General features: G+C 40.1%; 1 protein-coding gene and 1 pseudogene across 1 annotated transcript in view; one reads left to right on the forward strand and one right to left on the reverse strand.

The window, feature by feature from the left end:
* The window catches only part of Uhrf2 (ubiquitin like with PHD and ring finger domains 2), a 74,444-nt gene extending 56,760 nt beyond the window's left edge, over positions 1-17,684 (reverse strand). Inside the window, exons 1-2 of the mRNA XM_005063700.4 lie at positions 17,179-17,684; positions 9,717-9,950 (exon numbers count right to left, since the gene is read on the reverse strand). Coding sequence (XP_005063757.1) covers positions 9,717-9,950; positions 17,179-17,331 — 387 coding nt within the window. The 5' untranslated portion in view covers positions 17,332-17,684. The remainder of the gene's footprint in view (positions 1-9,716; positions 9,951-17,178) is intronic.
* On the forward strand, positions 12,722-16,764 carry LOC110341610 (annotated as a pseudogene).
* Positions 17,685-24,597: the final 6,913 nt, after the last annotated feature.

The raw sequence follows: 24,597 nt of genomic DNA on the forward strand, positions 1-24,597 counted from the left end.
GTCAAGATTGGGTTAGTTTAACCCCCAGGAACAGCTGACCCGAACAAGAGGGAGTTCTTGGACTGATGGCTAGGAAGTCAGCATGGGACTGATACTGACCCCCTGAATGTGGGTGTCAGTGAGGAGGCCTAGGCAATCTATGGGGCCTTAGGTAGTAGATCAGTATTTATCTCTGGCATACAAATGGACTTTGGGTGCCCATTCCACAATGAAGGATGCTCTCTCAGCCTGAACTCTTGGGGAAGGGCGTAGGTCCTGCCCTGAATGAAATGACAGACTCTGGAGATCCCCCATGAAGGAACTCACCCTCCCTGGGGAAGGGAGCGGGGAGTGGGTGGGGGGCTGGGAGACTGGTAGGAGGGCAGGGGAAGAGGGGAGGGAGAGGGAGCTGGATTGACATGTGAAGCAAGCTTGTTTCTAATTTAAATTTAAAAAAGGAAAAAAGTTCAAGGTAGCCTGGGCTACATATTGAGATCTTGTCTCAAAATGTAGAAAAAAAGCAAGCAGAAAAATCATACACACAATATGTGTGTGTATACATACATACATATACACACACACATATATATAAAATCTCCACATATAAAAGAGCCACCCTTAGTTAATATTTAATTAAAACCCCTAAATTTTAAGAGAAAGAAAAACTGAAGCACAAGAATCAAGGTAACTAAAATTTAAGAAAATATGGAACATCAAATTCTAGAAGGATTACTGCTCATCAAGCTTTCTCTGAAAGCAACTCTGGTACTAGGAATTGAACCTACACATGCTAGACAAGTGCTGTACTACTGAACTACAGAATTACTTTAAAAGAAAGTTCTCCTCACTGTGTGCCCATGCCATGAACTTCCAATTCTCTAGCTTCAGTATGTGGGTTAAACCAACCCAGTCCTGACCCCTTTGCTCATCAGTCCTGCCTCTCTGTCACTGGATTCCAGGAGTTCAGTTCAGTGTTTAGCTATGGGTATCTGCCTCTGCTTCCATCAGTCCCTGGATGAAAGTTCTGTTTCCCAGACTCTGTGGCAGTGGGATTGTAGGTTGACACTCCCCTGATCCATGTCTAAAATCCATATATGATTTGAATTACCAGACCTAACTCTTTTACTTTTCTTTTCATTTTCCCTTCATCTTTGAGGGTAATGATGGGGAACATCATCTCACTGTGTTGTTCAGGCTTCCTGAAACTTGTGATGTAAAATTCAGGCTGGCTTTGAACTTGCAATCCTGTCTTAGCCTCCCAAGTAGCTCAGACCATCAAATACATTTCTAAGCATGTCCTTTGGTCTGTGGAAAACACAGCTCTGCAGATAAATCAGCATTCACATTTTTCAAAGGTTTAATCTTTAAAGAGTTTTGTCCCAGCCTCATACTTTTGTGATTTTAAAATATACATATCAATGCATTTCAGAACACCCAACCCACTAAGCATGTAATTAATGTGCACAGATTAAACATAGCATATCTAAATCTGACTCATTAAAACTGGGCAATCTCATTTTCCATCGTTTGCTCAGTAAACATTAGCAGTTTTCATTATATAATTACTTCATTTAATAATCATAATATGCAATCATTCTCGCTTTTCCAATACAGTATAGACAGGAAACACATTTGTCCTCAAAAGACATATAGTGAAGAGCTGGAAGAGTAAAGCACCTGCAGCATCAGCATGAGGACCTGAACTTGAATACCAGGAACCCATAAAAAGTAGGACAAAGCTGTAATCCCAGTTCTCCTATGGCAAGATGCGAAACAGAGACAAGAGAACTCCCAAAAGCCTGGGAACCAGTCAACGTGAATATGCAATAGTAAGCAATAAGAAGGCTGTCTCAAACAAGGTAGAAAGGAAAGACCAACACCCTAGGCTCTCCTCCAACCTTCACACATATGCCATGGCACCCACACTTAAGATACATGAACATAGACATATACATACATCTGGCATAACATAAAATACATATAGCTAAAAAAGAGAGTGAAGTTGGGAACATGGGTTTCTCCAATTCTAAACATGACTTTCATAATAACTAATTGGAAATACAAATTTTTAAAATGCAGTATGCTTCCATTTACATAAAACTCAGAAACAGCCAAATTAGGATTGCATAAACAGGTTACATGTTAGTAAGTTGTTAAAAATTGTATAAAGACCACAGAAATTACTACTATAGATGTTTGGGTAACAGTTTAAAGAAAAGAATATGGAATTAGGTGCTAGAGAAGGCTCAACAGTTAAAAGAACTCACTGTTCTTCCCAAGGACTCAAGGTAGCCCACTTCATACATAGATATACAAATGCATGTATATAGTTAAAAAGAAAATGTTCTAAGAATATGAAATTACAATTAGGAAAAGGAACATAGGGAATTCTTGGGGTATACTATTCTTTTTTATTATTTGGGTGCTGTTTAGAAATATTTACTTTATAGTACTCCATTAAACTGTTTTTGCATGTTACTATTAAACTTAATAATTATATTATACTATAGACAAATGGAGACAACATACTAAAATATCAACACCTTTACATGGATTATTGATTTCTCTTTTTTCTATATTTCCCAGTGAACAAAATGACATGCAAACAATTACTACACATACAGCTGAATTTAAATGCTTAGCATTTGGACTGAATGACAACTATTTCAAAGACAGAAACATACCTGAATCATAGAAACTTTCTTCATTCACAAACAGAAATAAATTAACCAACTTACGTATCAAAAGTCCACCATGTTTCAGAAAATAAATTTATTCATAACCTAGTTTCAGTGATTCAATATATGCACAGTTAAAAATGGGAATGGATAATCCTGGCTCCTACCCAAACATCTCCAGGTTCTTCAAATAGGATTGATAACAACTAGCTCCTTGCAACAAACTGAAAGGCTGGTCACGTTATTACTCAAGGTCAGAAAATATGACAATATAATAATGAAATACACAACTTCTTCTGTCTGCAACACAAGCTATACAGTGACTCCCTCTCAAAGAGTTCAATATGAATTTAATAAAGGAAAGAGAAATTAACATTGGAAAAACTTGAGAAACATTACCTCAGCCAGGTGATTAAGGTTCACATCAACTGTGTTAGCAAAATTAAACTCCTACTGTTACAAAATTCAAATTATATTTAACAACATGTTAATACTGCCAGCCCTAAATTTGGTATGATGAAAATAACACTTTATACTTCTGTAGTCTTTGTCTCAAAAACAAACCTAGCCCACTGATGAGAAAAATAACAGATAAATTCTGAAACAGACAAATTACAAACACTTCTTAACCAACCCTTATTGCTTTCAAATATGCATCTCTCTGAGTTCCAGGCAAGCCCAGTCTACATAGCTCCAAGTCAGCAAAGGGTTCACAGAATGACCCTGTCTCAAAATAAATACATAAATAAATTACAAAGTCTAGGAAAGTATTACAACCAAGAGATACAATGCTATGTCCTGCGTAGGGGTCTGGAATGGAAAAAAAGATATTAAGCAAAACCTAAAGAAATATGGTTCATTTATCATTACAAATGTCTCATACTGATATAAGACATTAATAGGAAAGACTATGTGTATGGTACATGGGAACTGTCTGTACAATCTTTGTTATTTTACTATAAACCTATAACTGCTATGTCCTGAGCTATATGACCATATGGTCTGAATATGAGATAATCCCAAAAGACCCATGTACTAAATGTTTAACCAGTCACAATGTGCTAGTACTACTTGGGGTGGGAGATGCCTGTAAACTTTAAGAAGTGGTACCCAGCTGGAGGAAGCAGGTCACTTAGGATGTATCTCTGAATGTCACACCTTGTCTGTTACAGACTATCTGTTTACACTGTCTGAAGATGTGTCATTGTAATGTAGGTTCAGAGCTACCAGGGTACAGAGGTGCAGAGGGGTGGAGCCAGCCACCAGCACAATATGCTAAGCAAGTGAGGTGGTAAGAGAAATGCTGCAGATATGCAGCTAAAAAACTAAACAAACAAAAACAAAAATAAAAAACAGAAAACAAATCCAGGCTGAGAAAATTTCTGAACAGGTCACAGTGTGTTTGTAAATGTACTTAGGTGCTGAAAAAAAAACAAAACGAATAATGGGTATAGACAGTCATAAACTAAATAGTTTAAAAATAATAAACTCTTTAAGGAAAAAGCAACACACACACACGCACATTTCCCATTCTTACGTGGATTAAAATAGATGAGGGCTAGTTGCAAGTTGTTATAATCAGGGAAGAAACTAAACAAAGTTGGTTAGATTCAAGGATCTCTTTCTGAAAATAAAGAAAAGGGGGATATAAGAATGACAGAATAAAAGATTAGATGACTGAGTCTACTTTTAGACTAAAATGCAACTACTAGTCTCAAATATCTTATACTGACACAGATTTTTGTATATTGATGCAAATTTAAGATTATTTTCATTATACTATAAGGTTTCTACTAGTTTTTAAGGTATTGTACCTATGCAGCTCATTTAAAAATGTAAAGTTCTGGTCCTTGAGAGCTATTATTACAAACTGTTTAGGATAATTTAAAAATGCACACTAGCAGTCATCTATAACAAAATTGTAGCCATTACACATTATATAATGTGTGTCTTGTTTCTCTCATAAAAGATAATTTTGGGCTCAATGGTGTGACTAAACTCTAAGCCTCTGAAACTGGTTTGTGGGAGAGATTTGGAAAAGTTTGGAGACACCAACTAGAGAAGCTTTAGAATGTTGTAAGTTCAACTTAATGGGCAATTCTATAATAAGCTTAGAAGACCAGAAGGGATGCCTACTATGCAGAATAGGCTCCCATCTCTCATATACATATCCATGACCTAAGATTTGTGGAAAACTGAACATTTTAAAAGTATCTATTTTTATTTTATGTGTATGGGTGTTTTGCCTGAATGTAAGCACACAATGTGCAGACGTAGTGCTCATGAAGGCCAGAGTTAGATTCCCTGGAACTGGAGTTACATGTCATAAGCTGCCATATGAGTACTGAGAACAGATACCAGGACCTCAACAAGAAGAGCACATGCCCTCAACCTCTGAGCTTTCTCCCCATCCCTTGTGGAAAGCTGAATTTCTAGGGAGACTGACTACAGCAAAAATTTTTTGACAAAATCTGCAATTTGGTCAGAAAAGCCTGCTTAAAGTGGGGGCTAAGGTATTTCTGAGTGGCTAGATTAAGGTCATTAATATGGAGCCAAATACTTCGACAATAGAAAAGATTCTTTAAGGGTGGGTGAGGAATTGGTCATACTTTACCCATTGATGATTCAATGGATATCACCACTTAAATTTCTTTGAAAAATCTTCCTTTGGGAAAAGAGTAATTCCAGGATAATCTGCTTATACCAAAATGGGCCACTGAGAATTTCCCTACATTTATCAATCCAAGCCACTGCAACTAAGGGCAAAGGAGAATGACTGCTCAGGCTGGTGGCAGACCTTGACATTAACATTGTACATGTTATTTCACAGAGATATAGAATGCAAAAGTGGTGAAAGCCACTAGTAAGATTTCAACACAAGGCCTGGGAAGTCAGTTAATATATGGCAGAAGCATGATTCATACAGGTTACCCAAGGGGATAATACATAAAGCTGCAAGGGTAAAACCTAAGCTCCAGTGAAGAATCCAGGGTATTTAAGACGCAATCAATATCAAAAGTGCTGAGAAAGCCACAATTAGTAAAGTCACCAGATAGCTGTCTCGTGGGCTTCAAATGTCAAAGTCATAGAGATGAGGCTGCCTAAGCACACTGCAGCTCGCCTGTTGACATCATGTGTCCCAAATTCTAGAAATGGAACTATAAGACTCAATATTTGCACCTCTGGGTTTTAGTATTGTTTTAATCTAGCCCTTTCTTTGTTTCCCATTCCTCCCACTGCAGTGGGAATGAATACTCTGCATTAAGTATGCTTTTTCCTGACAGAGATTCACACTAAAGATTCCACTTTCAATATCACAGAATGTTTGAACTGTTAAACCAGTGGAGAAAGATTAGTAACTATGAGATGACCATGGATATGGATATGAGAGGTATCCATCATATTTGTGGTTGAACTCTTGGTTCAAAGCACTCTTTAGGGAAGTTCCAAAAACTTTATATGTTGAAGAAGATTCAAAATCAGGTCACATGGGGGTCTGCCTTTGAAAGTCATACTATTTCCCATCTTACTCTGGTCCCATAAGCAAAGAAACTCCTCTACCATAATTTCCAGTAGCCATGATGTTCTGTCAAGATGCATGGAGCCAAGCAACCATGGACTTAACATCCTGAAACTATGGGTTAAAATAAATCCTTCCTCCCTTTAAATTGTTTGTTATGCATTGGGCCACAGCAATAAAACGTAACTAATACATGTCTTAAAATAAATTCATCTTAAAAGTAACGACACGAAAAAAATAGAGAGAATTAGTGTTTGGAGTATGATTGCCCCTCTAAAGCTAGTATTAGAGTTCAGTCCTTATCAAGATGAGATATGAAGAATGTAGAAACTCAATCAAGTATGGTGTGTCTGTAGTCTAAGCTACTCAAGAATAGGCTAAAACAAAAAGGATTAATGGAGCCCAGAAGTTCCAGGACAGTCTAGGCAACATAGCAAGACCTATCTCTCATCAATAAATGTGAATGTTTAATTTGTAAGAGCAAGAAAGACCAACCACATAAATACTGTCTTTTTTTGGTCCCATTGGAACCACTAACAAGAAAGGCATCACCAGATGCAGCTTATTTAACGTTTCACTATAACCATAAACCAAAACAAGCCTCCCTACACATCACTTGTTCTTCATTACTATATAATTAGCAAAGAAAACAAACCAAGATAGATGTCTACAAGATACAAAAGGAATAGTGTAGACAAAATGGCAAGTTGGTTTTTAGTGCTTTAAATACAACAGAAGTAGTACTACAACAGCAGTTCTTTGAAATCTCCATAAATAACTCAGTTGTTTGCCAATGTGACTGCAGAACCTGGAATAGCAAATTTACACTGTGTGCTCTCTAAGAAGTATCTGTTGAAAAGAACACAGAAGGAAGAGAAGAATGGAGAGGACAGTATATGGCACCACTTTTCCCTAACAATAAAATATAGCAAAGAAATCTACTAGTATTATAATATTAGCTTTGGAAATGCCTGTCTTATTGATAGTTCATGTTTTAAAACACTTTTCCAGTTGTCCAACCACAGTCACTTTGCTTTGTTTGATGGTGATTTTGTTCACCTGCTTCACTATATCATCTAGCACTTGCAGAGATATCAAATAACAGCAGCTTTGGTTAGCTTTCTTTTTGTCTTTTCTCTATACATAAGCTGGTCTCATGCAGCCCAGAAAGATCTTGAACCTCCTACATCCACCTACAAAGTGCTGAGACTACAAATGTGCACTACCATGCTGACCCATTAAGTTGCTTTCTGACTGGATGTTTCTAGCTTTTCCCATCACTGAACATGATGCTGAGTGTGGCTTAAAATATTCATCTAAGGACTCAAATTTGCATTAGATACAGAAAATATTTTATACTGGATAAATTTTCTTTAGTTTACTACAATACTGAATTTATACTAAAACATTTTAAATAATTAATTATCTCCAGTTTCTGGAAAGCCATATTTTGTCAATATAGTTTCTAGCACATCATCAGGATACTACTAGATAAATATAAATTGTGTTTCAAATAGTGTGAGATTACCAAATCTTCTAGTCATGTTTTAGTAATAGTGTTTCTTTCTTTATGCTGTGGGTCAATTCATGTAACATCAGAATCATCTATTCCTTACATGTTTAAAAAATATCTACCAGTGCAGCTGCCCTTGGCACTACAGCTCTTTACTAATTTTCTTGATTTCTACACTTATGGATGTTTGCATTTTTCACAGATTCTAAATTATTTCTAAATTTATTTCACCAACAAATTCTTAAGTCTAGGTACCCATTTAACCTATAAGAAAAATGAGTTATAAGGACCAGAAATGAAGAAACAAAACTGTATTTAATTTATTAACAGAATTTGAAAAACTCTGGATACAAAAGTCAATAAATAAGCTAACTGAATTTCTACGTGCGAGAAAATAAATGATCATTTAAATAGCATAAAAAGTTATCAAAAATAAGTTAAAAGATGTTAAAAAGATAAACTAATGGAGAAATCTCTGTCCATGAATTTAGAGACTCATAAGCATGTTCATTCTATAAGCTAGAGAGACAATCACCAATTAAAATTTCAGTAATGTCCTTTGTAGTTTTATATAAGCTAATTCTAACAATTTTTCAATTTTTATTGCAAGTTTTGTAGAGAGCAATAAAGCCAAGAAACCCTTGAAGAGGTGTTACATTTGGGAAGTGGGAGGAAGAAATTATCAAAAAAGTTTGTAAAGCTACAGTACTTAGAATAGGAGGGGCACAGGGATAGACAAATAGACCAATTAAACAACATAAAAATCTTGACAGCATTACTTTGAGTAAGCCATCAGCACCTCTTCTTTTTTCAATAGATTTTTTAAAAAATTCTAGAACATGTGTGGTGATATTTTGTTCATGATTTAACAAAGAAAATTTGCCTTAACATCAGATTGCTAAGCTAGTCACACTAGTCAGCCATAGAGGCCAGGCAGTAGTGGTACATACCTTTAATTCCAGCACTTGGGAGACAGAGGCAGAGGGACTCTGTTAATTCAATGCCACCTTGGGCTACATGAAACTGATCCAGTCTAAAAAAGAAACAAAGCTCACACAAAGATGATCCCATCACTTGTTCCAGCACTAAGGAGATAGAGACAGAGAATGGATATGGCTGGGCAGAGAGGGGACTATAAGGCGGAAAAAGATAGGGACTCAGCTTGCAGTCTGAGTAACAGGCAGTTAGGCAATCAGTCTGAGTATGCATTCAGTATGAAGATTCCTGGAGATAAGATTGCCCATTTGGTATGATGTAGAGGTAAGAGCTAATAGCTGGCTGCTTTCACCCTAATAACTGACTCTTAAGTTTTTATTATTAAGAACAATCAGGATTTGTTCAACAAACATGTACACTAGGACATAGTATATATGGATTAAACAGCACTGTTAAAAACTGCAGCTAGCACACTGCCTAGGCATCTAATAAATATACGCTAGATGCATGGTAGCATGTTGATAAAGTAGAAAGTAATAATATAAAGAAATAAAATACAACTATATACATAAGAAACACCAATGTCAAGGAAAAGCAGAACTTCATTATGGTGATTCAGCTGTACGTAAAAACAACATATTGTTTAGATATGTACATATAAGTAGTGAAGAAAAAAGAGAAACTTTCACTAAAAAGTCACTGTAAGTAATTCCCTTGGGAGATGGGGGAGACAAGCAATACCCTTTTCAGAAGTCCTGTCATCATTCTACTTCTTCATCTGGGTGGAATTACACAGGTATGCTTATTATTCTTTGAACGTACATATTCAGTTCACATTTTCCATTACAATACATTTTCTTCCTGGTAGTGCTGAGGATCAAACACAGAGTCCCATATCTGTAAGAAAAGCACTTACCAGTTCAGCTATATCCCCAGATCCATGGTAAATTTTCAAAGACTACTTCTGACAGAATATATCAACAGTTGCTGCAATCTCTACTTAATGGAAATCAATGCTTACTTATTCACTGAATCCTGAAGAGAACAGACATTTGTATCCTCACAACTTACAAGTCTGAAGATAACATACCTTATATAGTCCAAAGCCAGGATCAATAAGACAAGTGCGAGCTGATGTAGATGGCTGACTGGAAGATCCCCCTCTTGCTGTTTTCTTTACTTTAGGCTGATTATTAGAACAGGGCTTAGCCTGAACATCATTCTGCTTAGATGTGCTAGGAAGACTGGAGTCTGGACGAACTAGCAGCTGAATTATATCATTCAGTCCAACGTCGTAGTCAAATAAAGTATATCCATTCTCCAACTGGAAAAAGAATAGACAACTATACTGAAGTGCTTACCACAAAACTTACATTTCTACCTGTTTAGTTTGTTCAAATATCCTAGATAAGCTATTAAAATTGACAACACTGCAAATTAATGATCTTGAAATGGTTCTTACTACTTTATGGCTTCTAATATCAATATCCTCTCTGGACCCCAATAAATCCTTAAGAACCACTCCAAATTAACTACAGATAACACTACATGCCATTAAAATAAAATCTGTATTACAGCCACTTCAATATCATGCTATAGTACCCCCCCAAAAAAAACCAAACTTCTCTAAACTACATTTGACATCTCATAATTTTCCTTGTTGTTTCCTAGTCTATACAGTCTCTCTATACAGCCCAGGCTAGCCTCAAACTCGTGATCCTGTCTCAGCCTTCCAATTGTGCTACTACAGGATCTCTCAACAAATTTTATTTTAATCAACAGCACCTAAATCCACTCCAAGTATGGGGAGAATAAATTTAGAAAGTGAGAAGTCTTACTGCTTTTTTAAACCTGCATGTAGTAATGGTTATCAAGCACTTTCTCTTTTAAAAGCACAATTAATAATTCTTTTTAAGTGAAGCAACATTTTAAAAAATCAGAAATATATTCCAATTACACTATATTCCATTTCTCTACAGTTCTCTAATTCAGTCTATTTGCAAATATTATCAAGTTTTGTCACAAAGTCATCTAGGATAAATAGTATATAAATTATCTTGCAATTTGCCCATATTTTCAGAAGGTTATGGACTAATCTGTGTCCATAGCAGTTGACTATTCAACTGGTACAATAACACAAGAAAATTAAACTCCTTAAAGATGAAAACTGCCGTTTCTTCAGAAACATCAGTTTAAGCACTGCATTCACCATTCTTATATTCAATATCAATCACCACTCATGACTGTGTAATACAATAACATGATATTTAAGAATTCAACTACAGCGAAAGGGCAGAGAAAAACATCTGTCCTTTAATTCACTAATGTGAGATTTATTTAAGTGACAGACTCAAGACCATAACTAACACAATTATACAGTTTACAAGTATTCATATTTGTTAAATAGACTAAGGTATCAAGATTTCACAACCTTTCCAGTAGAAGGATTGGGAATTAAACTAGTTACCATCTCATAGCTTAGTTAACATATTTAACCAGAGGGGCTCTCTTTAACCAGGCAGTACTCTTCCTGGGTTCAATCCTCAACAACAACAACAACAACAACAACTCTCTCTCTTCTCCCCCCCCCCACCTCTGTCTCTGGCTCTCTAAGTACCAAAGGCAGTAAGCAAGTAAGCCTTCATATGATTAGGAATGTTAATATATTTAAAATATAAACACCAAGTCAGTCACAAACCCTTTCTACAATGGTGTCCTGCCTGCAAGATATATGCTAGGGCAATGGTGGTACAAAAGCTTGTGGGAGTAACCAACCAATATCTGATTTGACTCATGAGATAGAATCCATACCCAATACTACTTGGTTGAGCAGGAACCTGAGACTAGATAGTCAGGGACCCAGAGTAAAACCACTTAATACTGGTGTAAAGAGAAGAAGAAAAGAGTGATGATAAAATGACTCAATAATACTCTGCTATAAACATAGATCAATGCCTTGTTCAGCTATCATCAGTGAAGCTTCTTCCTGCAGCAGATGGAAATACAGAAATCTACAGCCAAACATTATGAAAAGTGAGACACCTTGGAGTACTCATCCCATGGGATGTCGCCATCAAATTCCTCCCCCTCAGAGCTCAGTGGGTGATGGAGGACACCAAGAAAACAAGGTCCCCTAAATCAACATGATCAAAGCTCCTATGAAGACACAGAGACTGAAGCAGCATGTACATGGCTCTTATCAGGTCCAGGTCCTGAGGATATATTATGGCTTCCAGTTTAGTATTTTTATGGCATTCCTTAGTGCATGAACAAGCGAATCTCTGACTCTTGTGCCTATTCTTGGATTCTTTTCCTTCTGTTGGTCTGTCTCATCTGACTGTGATGTGAGAATTTTTATATTATTCTATTTTTTTATATTCTCAAAAGAGAAAGAGGGGGGAGAGAAGGAGGAAGGAAGGAGGCCAGACAGCCTAGCTATTTAGGGCAAAGGTTAACAACTAAGCCGAAAGACTTATACCTGCTGGGAGAGGGAAAATCAGTTTTCTCTAAATCACTCCAACACAGACCTCATGTTCAGGAGTACCTGACAAACATATAATGGACTCTATAGTGGTTTTTTTGTGTGTTTTTATCTGGTTACAGTTAGGTGTATCTTTTTTTCTTTCTGGATGTAGTTTTCTTTCCTTGGTCTTGGGGGATTTTGTTGCTGTATTGAGTTTTGTTTTGTTTTTGAGAAAGAACTTAAAGATGGGAAGGTAAGAAGGGGGGCAGGATCTGGAAAGACTTGGGGGAGGGTTAGAATATTAGCAAAATATATTAAAACTTTAACTTGTTTTAAATAAAGGAGGGGGCTTTGAGATGGCTTAGAGTAAAGGTTTGGCTGCCAAGCCTGAGGACCTGAGTTTGAGCCTTAGGAGCTACATGGTGAACCGACTCCTACAAGTAGTTCTCTGACCTCTACATGTGTTACATACAGCACACACACACAAATAAATAAATATAAAAATAATTACAACAACGACAAAAAGAAAGTACTCTTTAATCCTAAACCTTCCCTAGGAAGGAAGGGAAAGCACTCAGAAGAACAAAATGTGCCTTTTCCTTTTCTGGGGACGGTGTTTAGAGGCACTCAGAATGGTCCAGTGTCTGACATACCCTCATAAGCCTTCCTACAATACAGCCTCTAACCAAACTAGGCTGTCTCGAACCCCTGGCAACAGGACTGTTTACCTTTAGATCAAGGTTGGGAAAGCACCTAATTCACATGTGGTGTGCACCCAGGTAACTTCCAGGGGTTAGTGCTGTGAGACCAAAAGTCCTTATGAGACTGTTTAAGACAAAGAAGCATGTCAGTAGGGCCTACAGTGGTTCCATGTGTGCTAAGTGTGTTCATGACAGGACCAAGAGGTCTTCCCTTATGGAAGAGCAGAAAACTGTTGTCAAAGTGTTGAAGGCACAAGCACAGTCAGAAAGTAAGATAATATGCAGTTTTAAAGTAATAAAGTCAAGACTTGGTAAAAAAAAAAACCAACACAACATGCATTTATACCTTCATTTGACATTCTTCAATAGCCAAAAATAAAACACCCTAATTCTGAAACAGTTATAAATGTACAACTTTGTCTAGACAATATAATAAACATGGCAATTGTTTTAAAATTTTAAAAGAAAATCAAAACTCTAAAATAGCATAAACCATCCAAATGTACTAGCAATCCATTCCCAAAAATACAGACAGACAACACATTAAAGAAGTCACATTAAGATAAATATTGTGACACACATAATCCTTCCACTTTGTAGGGTGAGGCAGGAGGATCCCAAGTTTAAGGCCAGACTGAGCTCCATAATGAGACCTAGCTTAAGGGGGTGGTAAATAATTATGAGTTGAAGATATTTCCATTACATTTTTATTGATGTTTGAGGCATAAGCGTCAGAGAGACCTTAGGAGTAAATATGCCTACAAACCTTAACTACTTTCTACTGCCAAGAATGACTTTAAGTTGCTTTCAGTGGTGCTTTCTGAATTTGGTATGACAGGAAGTGTTGAATGAATTTATAATTAAGACAGAATTTCCAACATCTTCTAGAAGGACCCTAAACATATTTGTCATTTTGAACCACATATTTACACAAAGCAGCACTCTCATCATTGACTATAAAATCAAAATTATCAAGTCTGTAAAATGTTGAGATGTTATGTCCTGAAGTATCAGATATTCAATCCAGATTTAATTCTTTATATAAAAATAAACATATCCACATAGTAAACATGCAAATTTTATTGTTTTAATGAATGATAAGATTATATGAATACCAAATAATTTCAAAATTAACTGTGACTTATTAGCAGTATATTTGATTGGCATACCTATTTTCAACACTTTTCTTGGGCTAAAGGAGTTCCAAGTAGAAAGTTTTACAAGCCCTGATCTAGAAATTGCAAATACCTATAGGCTCAAAGTATATAACTCTAGTCCATCGATGTCTTATAGAAGTAAACAGTTCAGAACTACCACTTAAGAAATTCAAGGTGCAAGATTTTCAATTCCAAAGAAAGAGAAATGGTTAGGACTTCGTCAGATATACTACTGAATGTCTACTGTGTTAAAGAAGAAATCCCAGGAACTAGGAAAGGCTGCAATAACAATGCGAGGGAAACCAAGGGGGGTGGGAGATGAAGTGGCAGTGGCCAAAAAAGCAATAGGGAAAGTAATTTCCAGAGCACTGAGCAGTACTAGTGGAAGACACTGCAACTGTTACCTATCAGTCACAGACTAGAGAGACACACAGACACATTCTTTAAATAGATACTTTCATTTCTTTAAGTGAAAAAAATACGGAGGTGGGTGTCAACTGTTCAGTTTTTCTTCCAGTATGGTTCATATCCACATCTACAATCTATTTAAGGCTATCCCAATAGAGATGACAAGAGAAGGCAGGGAAATGGAATCTTTTAGAAGTCTCAAGAGCTCTAGATTCTAAGATTTAAAGATCAAAGCTTGGTGTTTGGTGTGTATGAGTAGGATTCACTCAGTGGTTAAGAGCACTAGTTACTCTTTCAGAGAACCAGGGTTGATCCCCAGCACCCACATAGTGGCTCACAACTGTCTCTAATTTCAGTTCCATGTCTGATGCCCTAATGTCCTCTTCCAACCTTTTCACATGGTGCAAAGACATACATTCCTGCAAAGCACCCATCTTTTTACAAGAAAAAAAGGTGGAAATCCTTGCACTGCTTCTCAAACTTCATTTGTACACAGAGCATCTGGAGACCCTGTAAACCACAGACTGCTTCGGAAGATCATTTTGAGGTTTCCGTGCAAACCGAATGCTATTGGCCCTGAGAATGCAGAAAGCACACTGAATAGAAAAGAAACTAGCAGGAAGCTAACCCTTCGGAAGTTCATTTCAGAGTCTGATGTTCATAAAAATTTCCCGTGAAGTTGGGAGTTGGAGACACACATCTCTCATCCCAATACTCAGGAGGCAGAGCCAGGCAGATCTCTGAGATCTCTGAGCTCAAGGCCAGTCTTATCTACAGAGTAAGTTCCATGACAGCCAGGCATACAAAGAGAAACCTTTCCTGGAGGAGATGGGGTTCCTGTGAAATCTGGTTAAATTCAACTACACTCCAAGATTAAATGCAGCAGAAATAGCACATTAGGGCACACTAAAATTGGATACATGTTAATACTTTTTTCAGACTAGGGTCTCACTGTGTTACCTAGGCCCCTTAAAATCCTGAGCTCCAGTGATCTTCCCATGTCAGCTTTTAGAATAGCTGGGAATACAGTGCCCAGTGTATGTAAATGTTTTACTTACAACATATGACAGTAAAATATCTTGAGAAAGGGCACCTCTTTTCTATTAAACATAAACTCAGTTTACAGGAAACAAATAGCCCTGTGGTACCAATTATCTGTCTGCTACCAGCACACTTTGCTATCTTCAACAACTGGAGAATATAAAAGACAAAACTAGCCCTGGAAGTGTTCATTCATAAAAAGGTAATCAGGAGCAATGTTTTCCTTTTGGTGTCCAAGTCAATGGCTGGCACCTAAATTCTATTTTCATCCTTACTAGTTCATTATTCAGCTGGGGAGAGGGAAGTAATGCATGATTAACAGTGGGGGGGTGCGCAGGGGTTACCAATCTTTAAGCAGGAAGCATTTTCTGAATTTATAAGTTCTGTTTAAACAAATGTCTACCTTTACATTATGATATCCAGATGAGCTCACTTTAGCATTATTCCAATATTACATTTTTGAGCTGCTGTCCACTAATATATTCTCATCCTTCACTTCTATCCTGTGTTGAAGTCGCCCAGGTATCCTGGGAATCAATGTACAGTATTGTTACTACTTAGAAAATGCAAATGTGACTACTTAGCTTTGACTGGTAACCACAAGAGTTATCAGCCACTTGAGGCACAGTAACACAATGTTACGTAGTATTTAGAACAGATACAACTGTTTTTCCAGTGAAGGGAACTCTTTGTTAGTCAAACACTAAAGAATCAACATAAAACTGGCTACACCAGGAGCAGGAAGTGCTATAGGTTTTCCACAGGAGAGGCCCTCCAAACACTAAAACAAAGGCCTTTCCTTTCCCATTGTACAATCTGTCACTTTGAAACTTTAGTCCAGTCTTCGAAGTTGTAAACCTGTGAAGGGAACAAAAATATTACTTCCAAACCCTTTGTGGCTTATAGGCTACTTCCACCGAATCAGAGAACTGCGTTTAATTCAAACCCCAGGACTGGAGCCAAACGGTGGTCTATGGACCACAAGATGCCAACTTTTTAGTGGACTAAAGACAAAGGCAAGAAAAACAAGATGGGTCTGGGTATCTAATCATAGACTGAGACTTACAGGATAGGAAATGTCCTGATCTGGCAGTGCAACATTTATAATTAACGGAGATGCCCCTTGTGACCCAAAACTACTTTCTGTCTTTTGAGTTATGGCTCGTTATGCCGAAGGGCTGAGTTTTAAAAGCCTGGACACAGGAACATTAAAAGGTGAGAGGTGAAGTCTGTCCCTGTACTCAACAGATTTAAACCCGACTTCCGGTTACAAACACCCTTCCTTAAACCTAGGTCTCTAAAAGCTCCTACAAAACCAATCCCCAGTCGGAGGCTGGCAACAAGGACGAGGGACCAAGCATGCAGTGACCTTTCGAATCTTCAGCGTGCCCATCTCCATCCAGTGAGGAAACAGACTCAGGCGCCTCGCTTTCCATCTCGAGTCTGGGAGCCCGGGGCAGGAGTCAGCGCTGCGGATGCCAGCTCGTTCCTCCTGGCCCCGCCGTGGCTGCCCCGAGCCCGCTGCCCTTCCTGGCTCCGATCCCCATCCCCCAAGCGCGGGAAGACAGGCACCCAGGGACATCGCAAGCTACGCCTGTGGCCGCTGCCCGATCCAAACACAGCGAGGTCTCCGGGGCCCTGCGCCCGGGCCTTCCGACCCGCTGGGCGCACCTGTATTTGCGGCCCCCACAGCCGTAGGCCCGCGCTCCGCATCCCCGGGCTCCGCACCGCGCGCGCCCCGGGCCCCGCCCGATATCCAGCCTCGCCCGCGGGGCGCCTCACCTGCTTGCCCCGATAGAACAGGCGCTGGCACTCGGGCCGCACGTCGAACAGCGCCCACACCCGCTCGCGCAGCTCCTCGATGGTGGCTTTGCGGGAGACGTCCTCGACGGTGCGCGTCTGGGAGCCATCGATGGTGCGGACCTGGATCCACATCGCGGCCGGGGGACAAGGGTCCGGCCCCCTTTGTCTGCCCCTGCGCTCGGGCCGCCGCGCCCGCCCCGCCCGGCACGGCCCCCGCCGCCTCCCCCGGAAGGCTCGGGTTCTCCGCCGCGGCTCGGCGAACGCGGGTGCGGTGCGTGCGAGGACGGACGCTCCGGACCGCGCGACCGCCCACCCCTCCGAGGTGAAAGGAAACCGGAACCCGCCCAAGGCGCTCGCTCGCGGGCTCGCTTGATCGCTCGATCCCGCAGCCTCCGCCTCCGAGGCCGGGACGGACCGTGGCTCGGCCCCGCGGAGTGTTTACTTATAGAGCTCTGGCTCCCACATGGAGGTCACGGCGCCAACCCGGATCTCGCGAGATCCACGCGGGGCTCCGCCTCACGCACAGCCCCAGGGCACTAATATAGGAAGGGGCGGGGCTTTCGGAGCCGTTAGTCGAGGGGGGGAGGGGCGTGGGGCTCGCAGGGTCGGGCACGCCCTATGCGCTGCGTCCTCGCGTGCTGCCCTCCTCGGCTGGGAGACGCGTGGCCGCGCTGGGGCCGAGGCGCTGTGGCGTCAAACACACAGTAAAAATCACTACCCGTGACGCACACTTGCATGGCCGAGAAATGGGGGCGCAGCCCAGTCCCCCAGCCGTCACACGGGGACGTGGGAGCCCGCTACTGAGCCAGCGCCCGCCACGCGGCCTAGCGAGGCCTACGAAAGGCCCCGGGCTGCGTCGGCTTCGTGGATGCGGCCCCCGCACGGCCTTCTGCGGAAACCCGCTCCACGCGGCCCCCAAACAGGCTCAGGCCGCTTGCTTCGCGCAGGGCCGCGGCGCTCCCACTCCCACCCCCGCCAGGCGCCTGCGGAGCAGGCACGGGAGGTGACCGAGTCGGCCTCCTGCGCTAAGGGCGCCTTTGGCCGCAGGGATTCTGGGTTTACAGAACTGTACACCTCCCAGCAAAAAAATCCGAAACTCCCAGGGGGAACACGGCCCCCCACACCGGGCCAAAGCAAAAGGAAAAGCTTTTGAGAGAAAGCAAAGCAAATGTGTAGCCTACATTCACCGATACGGGTGACTTGGATCTTCAGTGCTAGAGTCGCAAATTTGCAACCACCAAATCAATTACAGCCAAGATGGCCTAACGGGGAAAAGACAGGAAACGTGGAATGTACATACGCACTTCGTGTCTCTGCCAGCTTCTGGGGGAAAAAATATATCCACCTGCTTCCTAATTAAAACATCTAGCAGACGAAGCGATAGATATATCTGAGCACATCTGATCTTACCCGGGAGGGCATCAACCATTTGGTGCCACAAGGCTTTGCAAGCGTCTTGGGCAGTTAAAGTGTGCGCCATGCACTGTGTGACTTGAGTTTAACGGCCTGCTGCAGTCTGAAGCCAGCGCTGAGTGCTGGGCTCCTGGGTTGAGGGAGACACACAAGAACTGTAATGCTTTCTACTTAAAATGGGATCTTGAGCAAATTGCTTGGATTTCCTCCACGTAAAACTGTGCATATAAACACCTAGCGAATGTTACCTTCCTGCTAATACCCACAATAGGGTATTTTAGAGAGTTTGTTATCAAGAGAATTTAGATAAACTGGGAATGTTCTAAGAACACAGTGTGCTTAAGCAAAGATTGGAAGTGTGCGTTTCACACATCAGAAAACACTGCATATCAGAGAGGTTGACTAAATAAAGAAGGGCGATGTGTGAACATTAGCATTCAAAAGCAGGCTTTTGTAGGCCTCAGGGGGGAAACCTAAGCCTTTTAAAGGCTGCATTGATGTGTTTAAGTATTTAGAATGACGGCAGTAGTGTAGAAGGATGCCTTAGGGGAGAGCAAACTGTGGGAAGGTGAGAGAGGTTGAAATTTAGCCAAGAGGCAGCTGTTACCCATTTTGAAAAAAAAAAATGAGAGACAGTGAGAATATATTCTTTAGTGTTCTGGGAACCTGAGCACCTGAAACTTGAAGAATTTGTGGATGTAAAGAATGCAGACAATGGAAAGTTGACAGCAATTCTCAGAGACGCCTAAGTGGATGGGTTGGATAAATGGTGTTAGCTAGAACAGGAATCAAGCTGGGGGAAATGCCTCGATTTCCCCTTGTGTTGTACTGTATTTGAAATAGATTCCAAACGTACCTAAGTGAAGCTCTTTGATAGTTGGAAATAACTGTCCAGGAGACTGAAGGGAAGAAGGAAGGTTCTGAGAAAAAGACTAGTCTTCTTGTAGTAATGGTGTTTGATGGAGACACATTTTGGCAAATAGAGAAATCGGTGGTATCGATTGATATGAGAATATAAGGGGATATTCTGTTTGGTGGAGTTACTGTAACAGGGGTGGGGGTATATGTAAAAATATATTGAACATTGTTTATATGCCTTTTTTATATATGCTTACAATCACATTTATATAAAGATCCTTCTTAGAAAAAGTAGGGTTTCATTTTCTACCTACTGATGGTATATATGAAAGCATAAGCCCTGTCACTGTTTTTAGGGCTAATCTGTACAGAAATATCACAAAGCAAGTTTCCTCTGCGCTCTCAGTGATTAATTTGGAAGAAAACCCAAATGTAAGACTTGGATCTGGTTAAAGGGTTTTGGTGGTGGTGGTGGTTGGTTGGTAGTTGTTTTTCATTCTTTTTTGCTTATTTGAAAATCTCATGTACCCCTGACTGGGCTCAAACTCGTTGTGTAGTGTTGGGGTCACATTTAGCTTAGAAAGCTCAATTTAAAGTCTATGGGTTATGCTGTTGATACTGGTGAAAGACTGGTGGCTCTGGAAAGGTAGTGTTCAGGCACACGTGGGCTTGTGTGTATACACGCGTTCTCTTCTACATGTACCTGCTATCTGCACAAATATGTTCATGTGAGTATGCATAAAACGTTTGCATGCACACACATACCTGAATGTGCCCCTGTGTGTGTGTGTGTGTATGTGTGTGTGTGTATGTGTGTGTGTGTGTGTGTGTGTGTGTGTGTGTGTGTGTGAGTGAGTGTTCAGCACTGGAGGACTTTAATTTAACAAAGGTTTCACAAAATGGAGTAAAGCTGTGAGTCACAAAACTGAAGGTTGTGCTGGGTTTCTGTGTTCTGATAGTCTAGCTAGAACTAAGAAGATCCGGGGAAATGTTCAGCTTCCTGCTATTTGTCCTAGGGGATTCACCAGCCCAGTCTTGACCCCTTTGCTCATCACTCCTCCCTCTCTGTCACTGGGTTCCAGGAGTTCAGTTCAGTGTTTAGCTGTGAGTTTCTGCCTCTGCTTCCATCTGTCACTGGATGGAGGTTGTAGGATGGTATGTAAGATAGTCATCAAAATCATTATCAGGGAGGGGCATTTAAAGTAGTCTCTCCACTACTGCTGAGTTTGCCAGTTGGTGTCATCCTTGTAGATCTCTGGAGATCTCACTAGTGCTAGATCTCCCCTCAAACCTATAATGACTCCCTCTATTATGGTATCTCTCATCCTGCTCTCCTCTATTCTTCCCCCAACTCAACCTTTCTGCTCCCTCATGCCTTTCTCTCTCCTCCTTTTCTCCCCCCTCTCTTTTTCCTGTCCCCCCCCATGCTCCCAATCTGCTCAGGAGATCTTGCCTCATTCCACCTTCTCTGGGGTATCATGCATATCTCTTTTAAGGTCCTTTCTGTTTCCCAGACTCTCTGGCAGTGGGATTGCAGACTGGCACTCCCCTGATTCATGTCTAAAATCCATATGTGAGTGAGTACATACCATGTTTGTCTTTTTGTGACTGAGTTACCTCACTAAGGATGGTTTCTTCTAATGCTATCCATTTGCCTGCAAATTTCAAGATATCATTGCTTTTTTCCCCCCACGAAGTAGTACTTCATTGTGTAAATGTACCGCATTTTCTCTAACCACTCTTCAGTTGAGGGGCATCTAGGTTGCTTCCAGGTACTGACTATTACAAATATTGCTGCTATAAACATAGTGAAACAAACATCCTTGTTGCATGAATGTGAATCTTTTGGGTATATGCCTAAGAGTGGAATTGCTGGGACTTGCGGTAGACTGATTTCCATTTTTCTGAGGAATCTCCATACTGATTTCCCTAGTGGCTATACAAGTTGATATTCCCATCAGCAGTGGAGTGTTCCCCTTCCTCCACATCCTCTCCAGCATAAACTGTCATTGGTGTTTTTGATTTTAGCAATTCTGACAGGAGTAAGGTGGTATCTCAGAGTTGTTTTGATTTGCATTTCCCTGATTGCTAGGGATGTTGAGCACTTTCTTAAGTGTCTCTCAGCCATTTTAGTCTCCTCTATTGAGAATTCTCTATTTAGTTCTATAGACCACTTTTTAATTGGATCCTCTGGAGCTTTGGAGACTTGCTTCTTGAGTTTCTTGTAGAGTTTTGAGATCAGCCCTCTATCAGATGTGGGGTTAGAGAATATCTTCTTCCATTCTGTGGGCTGCCTTTTTGTCTTGTTGACTGTGTCCTTTGCCTTACAGAAGTTTCTTAGTTTCAGGAGGTCCCATTGGTTAATTGTTGATCTCAGTGTCTGTGCTACTGGTGTTAAATTCAGGAAGTGGTCTCCTGTACCAATTTGTTCAAGGGTACCTCCCACTTTCTCTTCTAAAAGGTTCAGTGTCACTGGATATATGCTGAGGTCCATTTGGACTTAAGTTTTGTACATGGTAATAGACATGGATCTATCTGCAGTCTTCTACATGTCAGCATCCAGTTATGCCAGCACCATTTGTTGAAGATGCTTTCTTTTTTCCATTGTATAGTTTTAGATCCTTTGTCAAAAACCAAGAGATCATATCTGTGTGGGTTAGTATCAGGGTTTTCAATTCAATTCCATTGGTCTATCTGCCTATTTTTGTGCCACTACCAAGCTGTTTTCAGGACTATAGCTCTATAATAGAGCTTGAAGTCAGGGATGGTGATGCCTCTGTACGTTGCCTTGTTGAACAGGGTTGTTTTGGCTACCCTGGGTCTTTTGTCTTTCCATACAAAGTTGAGAATTTTTCTTCCAAGGTCTGGGAAGAATTGTTCTGGAATTTCAATGCGGATTGCACTGAGTCTGTAGATTGCTTTTGGCAAGATTGCCATTTTTACTATCTTGATCCTATCAATCCAAGAGCATGGGACATTTCTCCATTTTCTGGCGACCTCTTTAATTTCTTTCTTTAAAGACTCAAAGTTCTCGCCATACAGGTCTTTCACTTGTTTGGTTAGCATTACCCCAAGGTATTTTATGTTGTTTGTGGCAATTGTAAAGGGTGATGTATTTCTTATTTCTTTTTCAGCCCACTTATCATCTGTATTTAGTAGGGCTACCAATTTTCTTGAGTTGATCTTGTAATCCTACCACTTGCTGAAGGTATTTATCAGCTGTAGGAGTTCTCTTGTAGAGTTTTTCTGGTCACTTATGTAAACTATCATGTCATCTGAAAATAGTGAAAGTTTTACCTCATCCTATCCAATTTGTATCCCCTTGATCTCCTTTTGTTGTCTTATTGCTCTGGCTTGAACTTCAAGTACAATATTGAAGAGGTATGGAGAGAGTGGACAGCCTTGTCTTGTTCCTGATTTTAGAGGAATTGCTTTAAGTTTCTCTCCATTTAGTTTGATGTTAGCTGTTGGTTTGCTGTATATAGCTTTTATTATGTTTAGGTATGCTCCTGTTATCCCGGATCTCTCCAAGACCTTTATCATGAAGGGGTGTTGGATTTTGTCAAAGGCTTTTTCTGCATCTACTGAGATGATCATGTGATTTTTGTTTCTCAGCTTGTTTATATAATGGATTACAGTGATGGATTTTCATATGTTGAACCATCCCTGCATCCCTGGAATGAAGCCTACTTGATCATGGTGGATGTGTTTTCTGATGTGTTCTTGGATTTGATTTGCCAGTATTTTATTGAGTATTTTTGCATCAATGTTCATGAGTGAAATTGGTCTGAAGTTCTCTTCCTTAGTTGTGTCTTTGTGTGGCTTGAGTATCAAGGTTATTGGAGCCTTGTACAAAGAGTTTGGCAAAGACCCTTCTGCTTTTATTGCATGGAATACTTTGAAGAGAATTGGTATAAGTTGATCTTTGGATTTCTGGTAGAATTCTGCACTGAGGCCATCTGGACCTGAGCTTTTTTTTTGGTTGGGAGATTTTGGTGTCTGCTTCTATTTTCTTAGGGGTTATAGGTCTATTTCAATTGCTTATCTGTTCTTGATTTAATTTTGGCAGGTGATATCTATCCAGAAAGTTGTCCATTTCCTTTAAATTTTCAAATTTTGTGGAGTACAGATTTTCAAAGTATGACCTCATGATTCTCTGTATTTTCTCTATGTCCATTGTTATGTCCCCCTTTTCATTTCTGATTTTGTTAATTTGCATGTTCACATTCTGCCGATTGGTGAGTTTGGATAAAGGTTTGTCTAACTTGTTGACATGTAAAACAAGCTATTTAAAATTTTTTTTAGAAAAGAAAAAAAAAACAATAGACCTAGGTCCCACACTCATCATGGGGGACAGTGGGACATACCTGAAGACTCGTGAGATGTGCATTAAGGAAGTCTGAGGGTTTGTGTATGTGCATTCTAGGACCATCTCTAAGGTTAAAGGAACTGTTTTCTAGTCAGCCCTATATACTTGATAATAGATGTCTTCTGCCAGTACCCAGCTTTTAGGAAAAAAATAAAAGATACATGGAGTCATTGCAATTTTTTTGTCCCTGTTGATGTTTGCTGTATTGCCAAGTATGTGGTCAATTTTTGAGAAGGTTCCATGTGGCACTGAGAAGAAGGTATATTCTTTTGTGTTTGGATGGAATGTTTTATAGATGTCTGTCAAACCCAATTGGGTCATAACTTCTATTAGTTCCTTTGTTTCTTTGTTAAGTTTCTGTCTGTTAGTTCCGTCTAGTGGTGAGAGTGGGGTGTTGAAGTCTCCCACTACAAGTGTGTGAGGTTTTATGTGTGGTTTGAGTTTTAGCAATGTTTCTTTTATGAATGTGAATACCTTTGTGTTTGGGGCATAGATGTTCAGAATCGAGACTTCATCTTGGTGGATTTCTCCTTTGATGAATATGAAATGACCTCCTTCTTCTCTTTTGATTGATTTCAGTTTAAAGTCTGGTTTGTTAGATATTAGGATTGCTAACTTTGCTTGATTCTTGGGTCTATTTGATTGGAAAATCTTTTCCCAATCCTTAACTCTGAGGTAACATCTGTCTTTGAAGCAGAGGTGTATTTCTTGTATGCAGCAGAAGGATGGATTCTGTCTTTGAAGCCATTCTGTTAGCC

This window comes from Mesocricetus auratus, unplaced genomic scaffold, assembly GCF_017639785.1.
Source record: "Mesocricetus auratus isolate SY011 unplaced genomic scaffold, BCM_Maur_2.0 Super-Scaffold_4256, whole genome shotgun sequence".
NCBI lineage: Eukaryota > Metazoa > Chordata > Mammalia > Rodentia > Cricetidae > Mesocricetus > Mesocricetus auratus.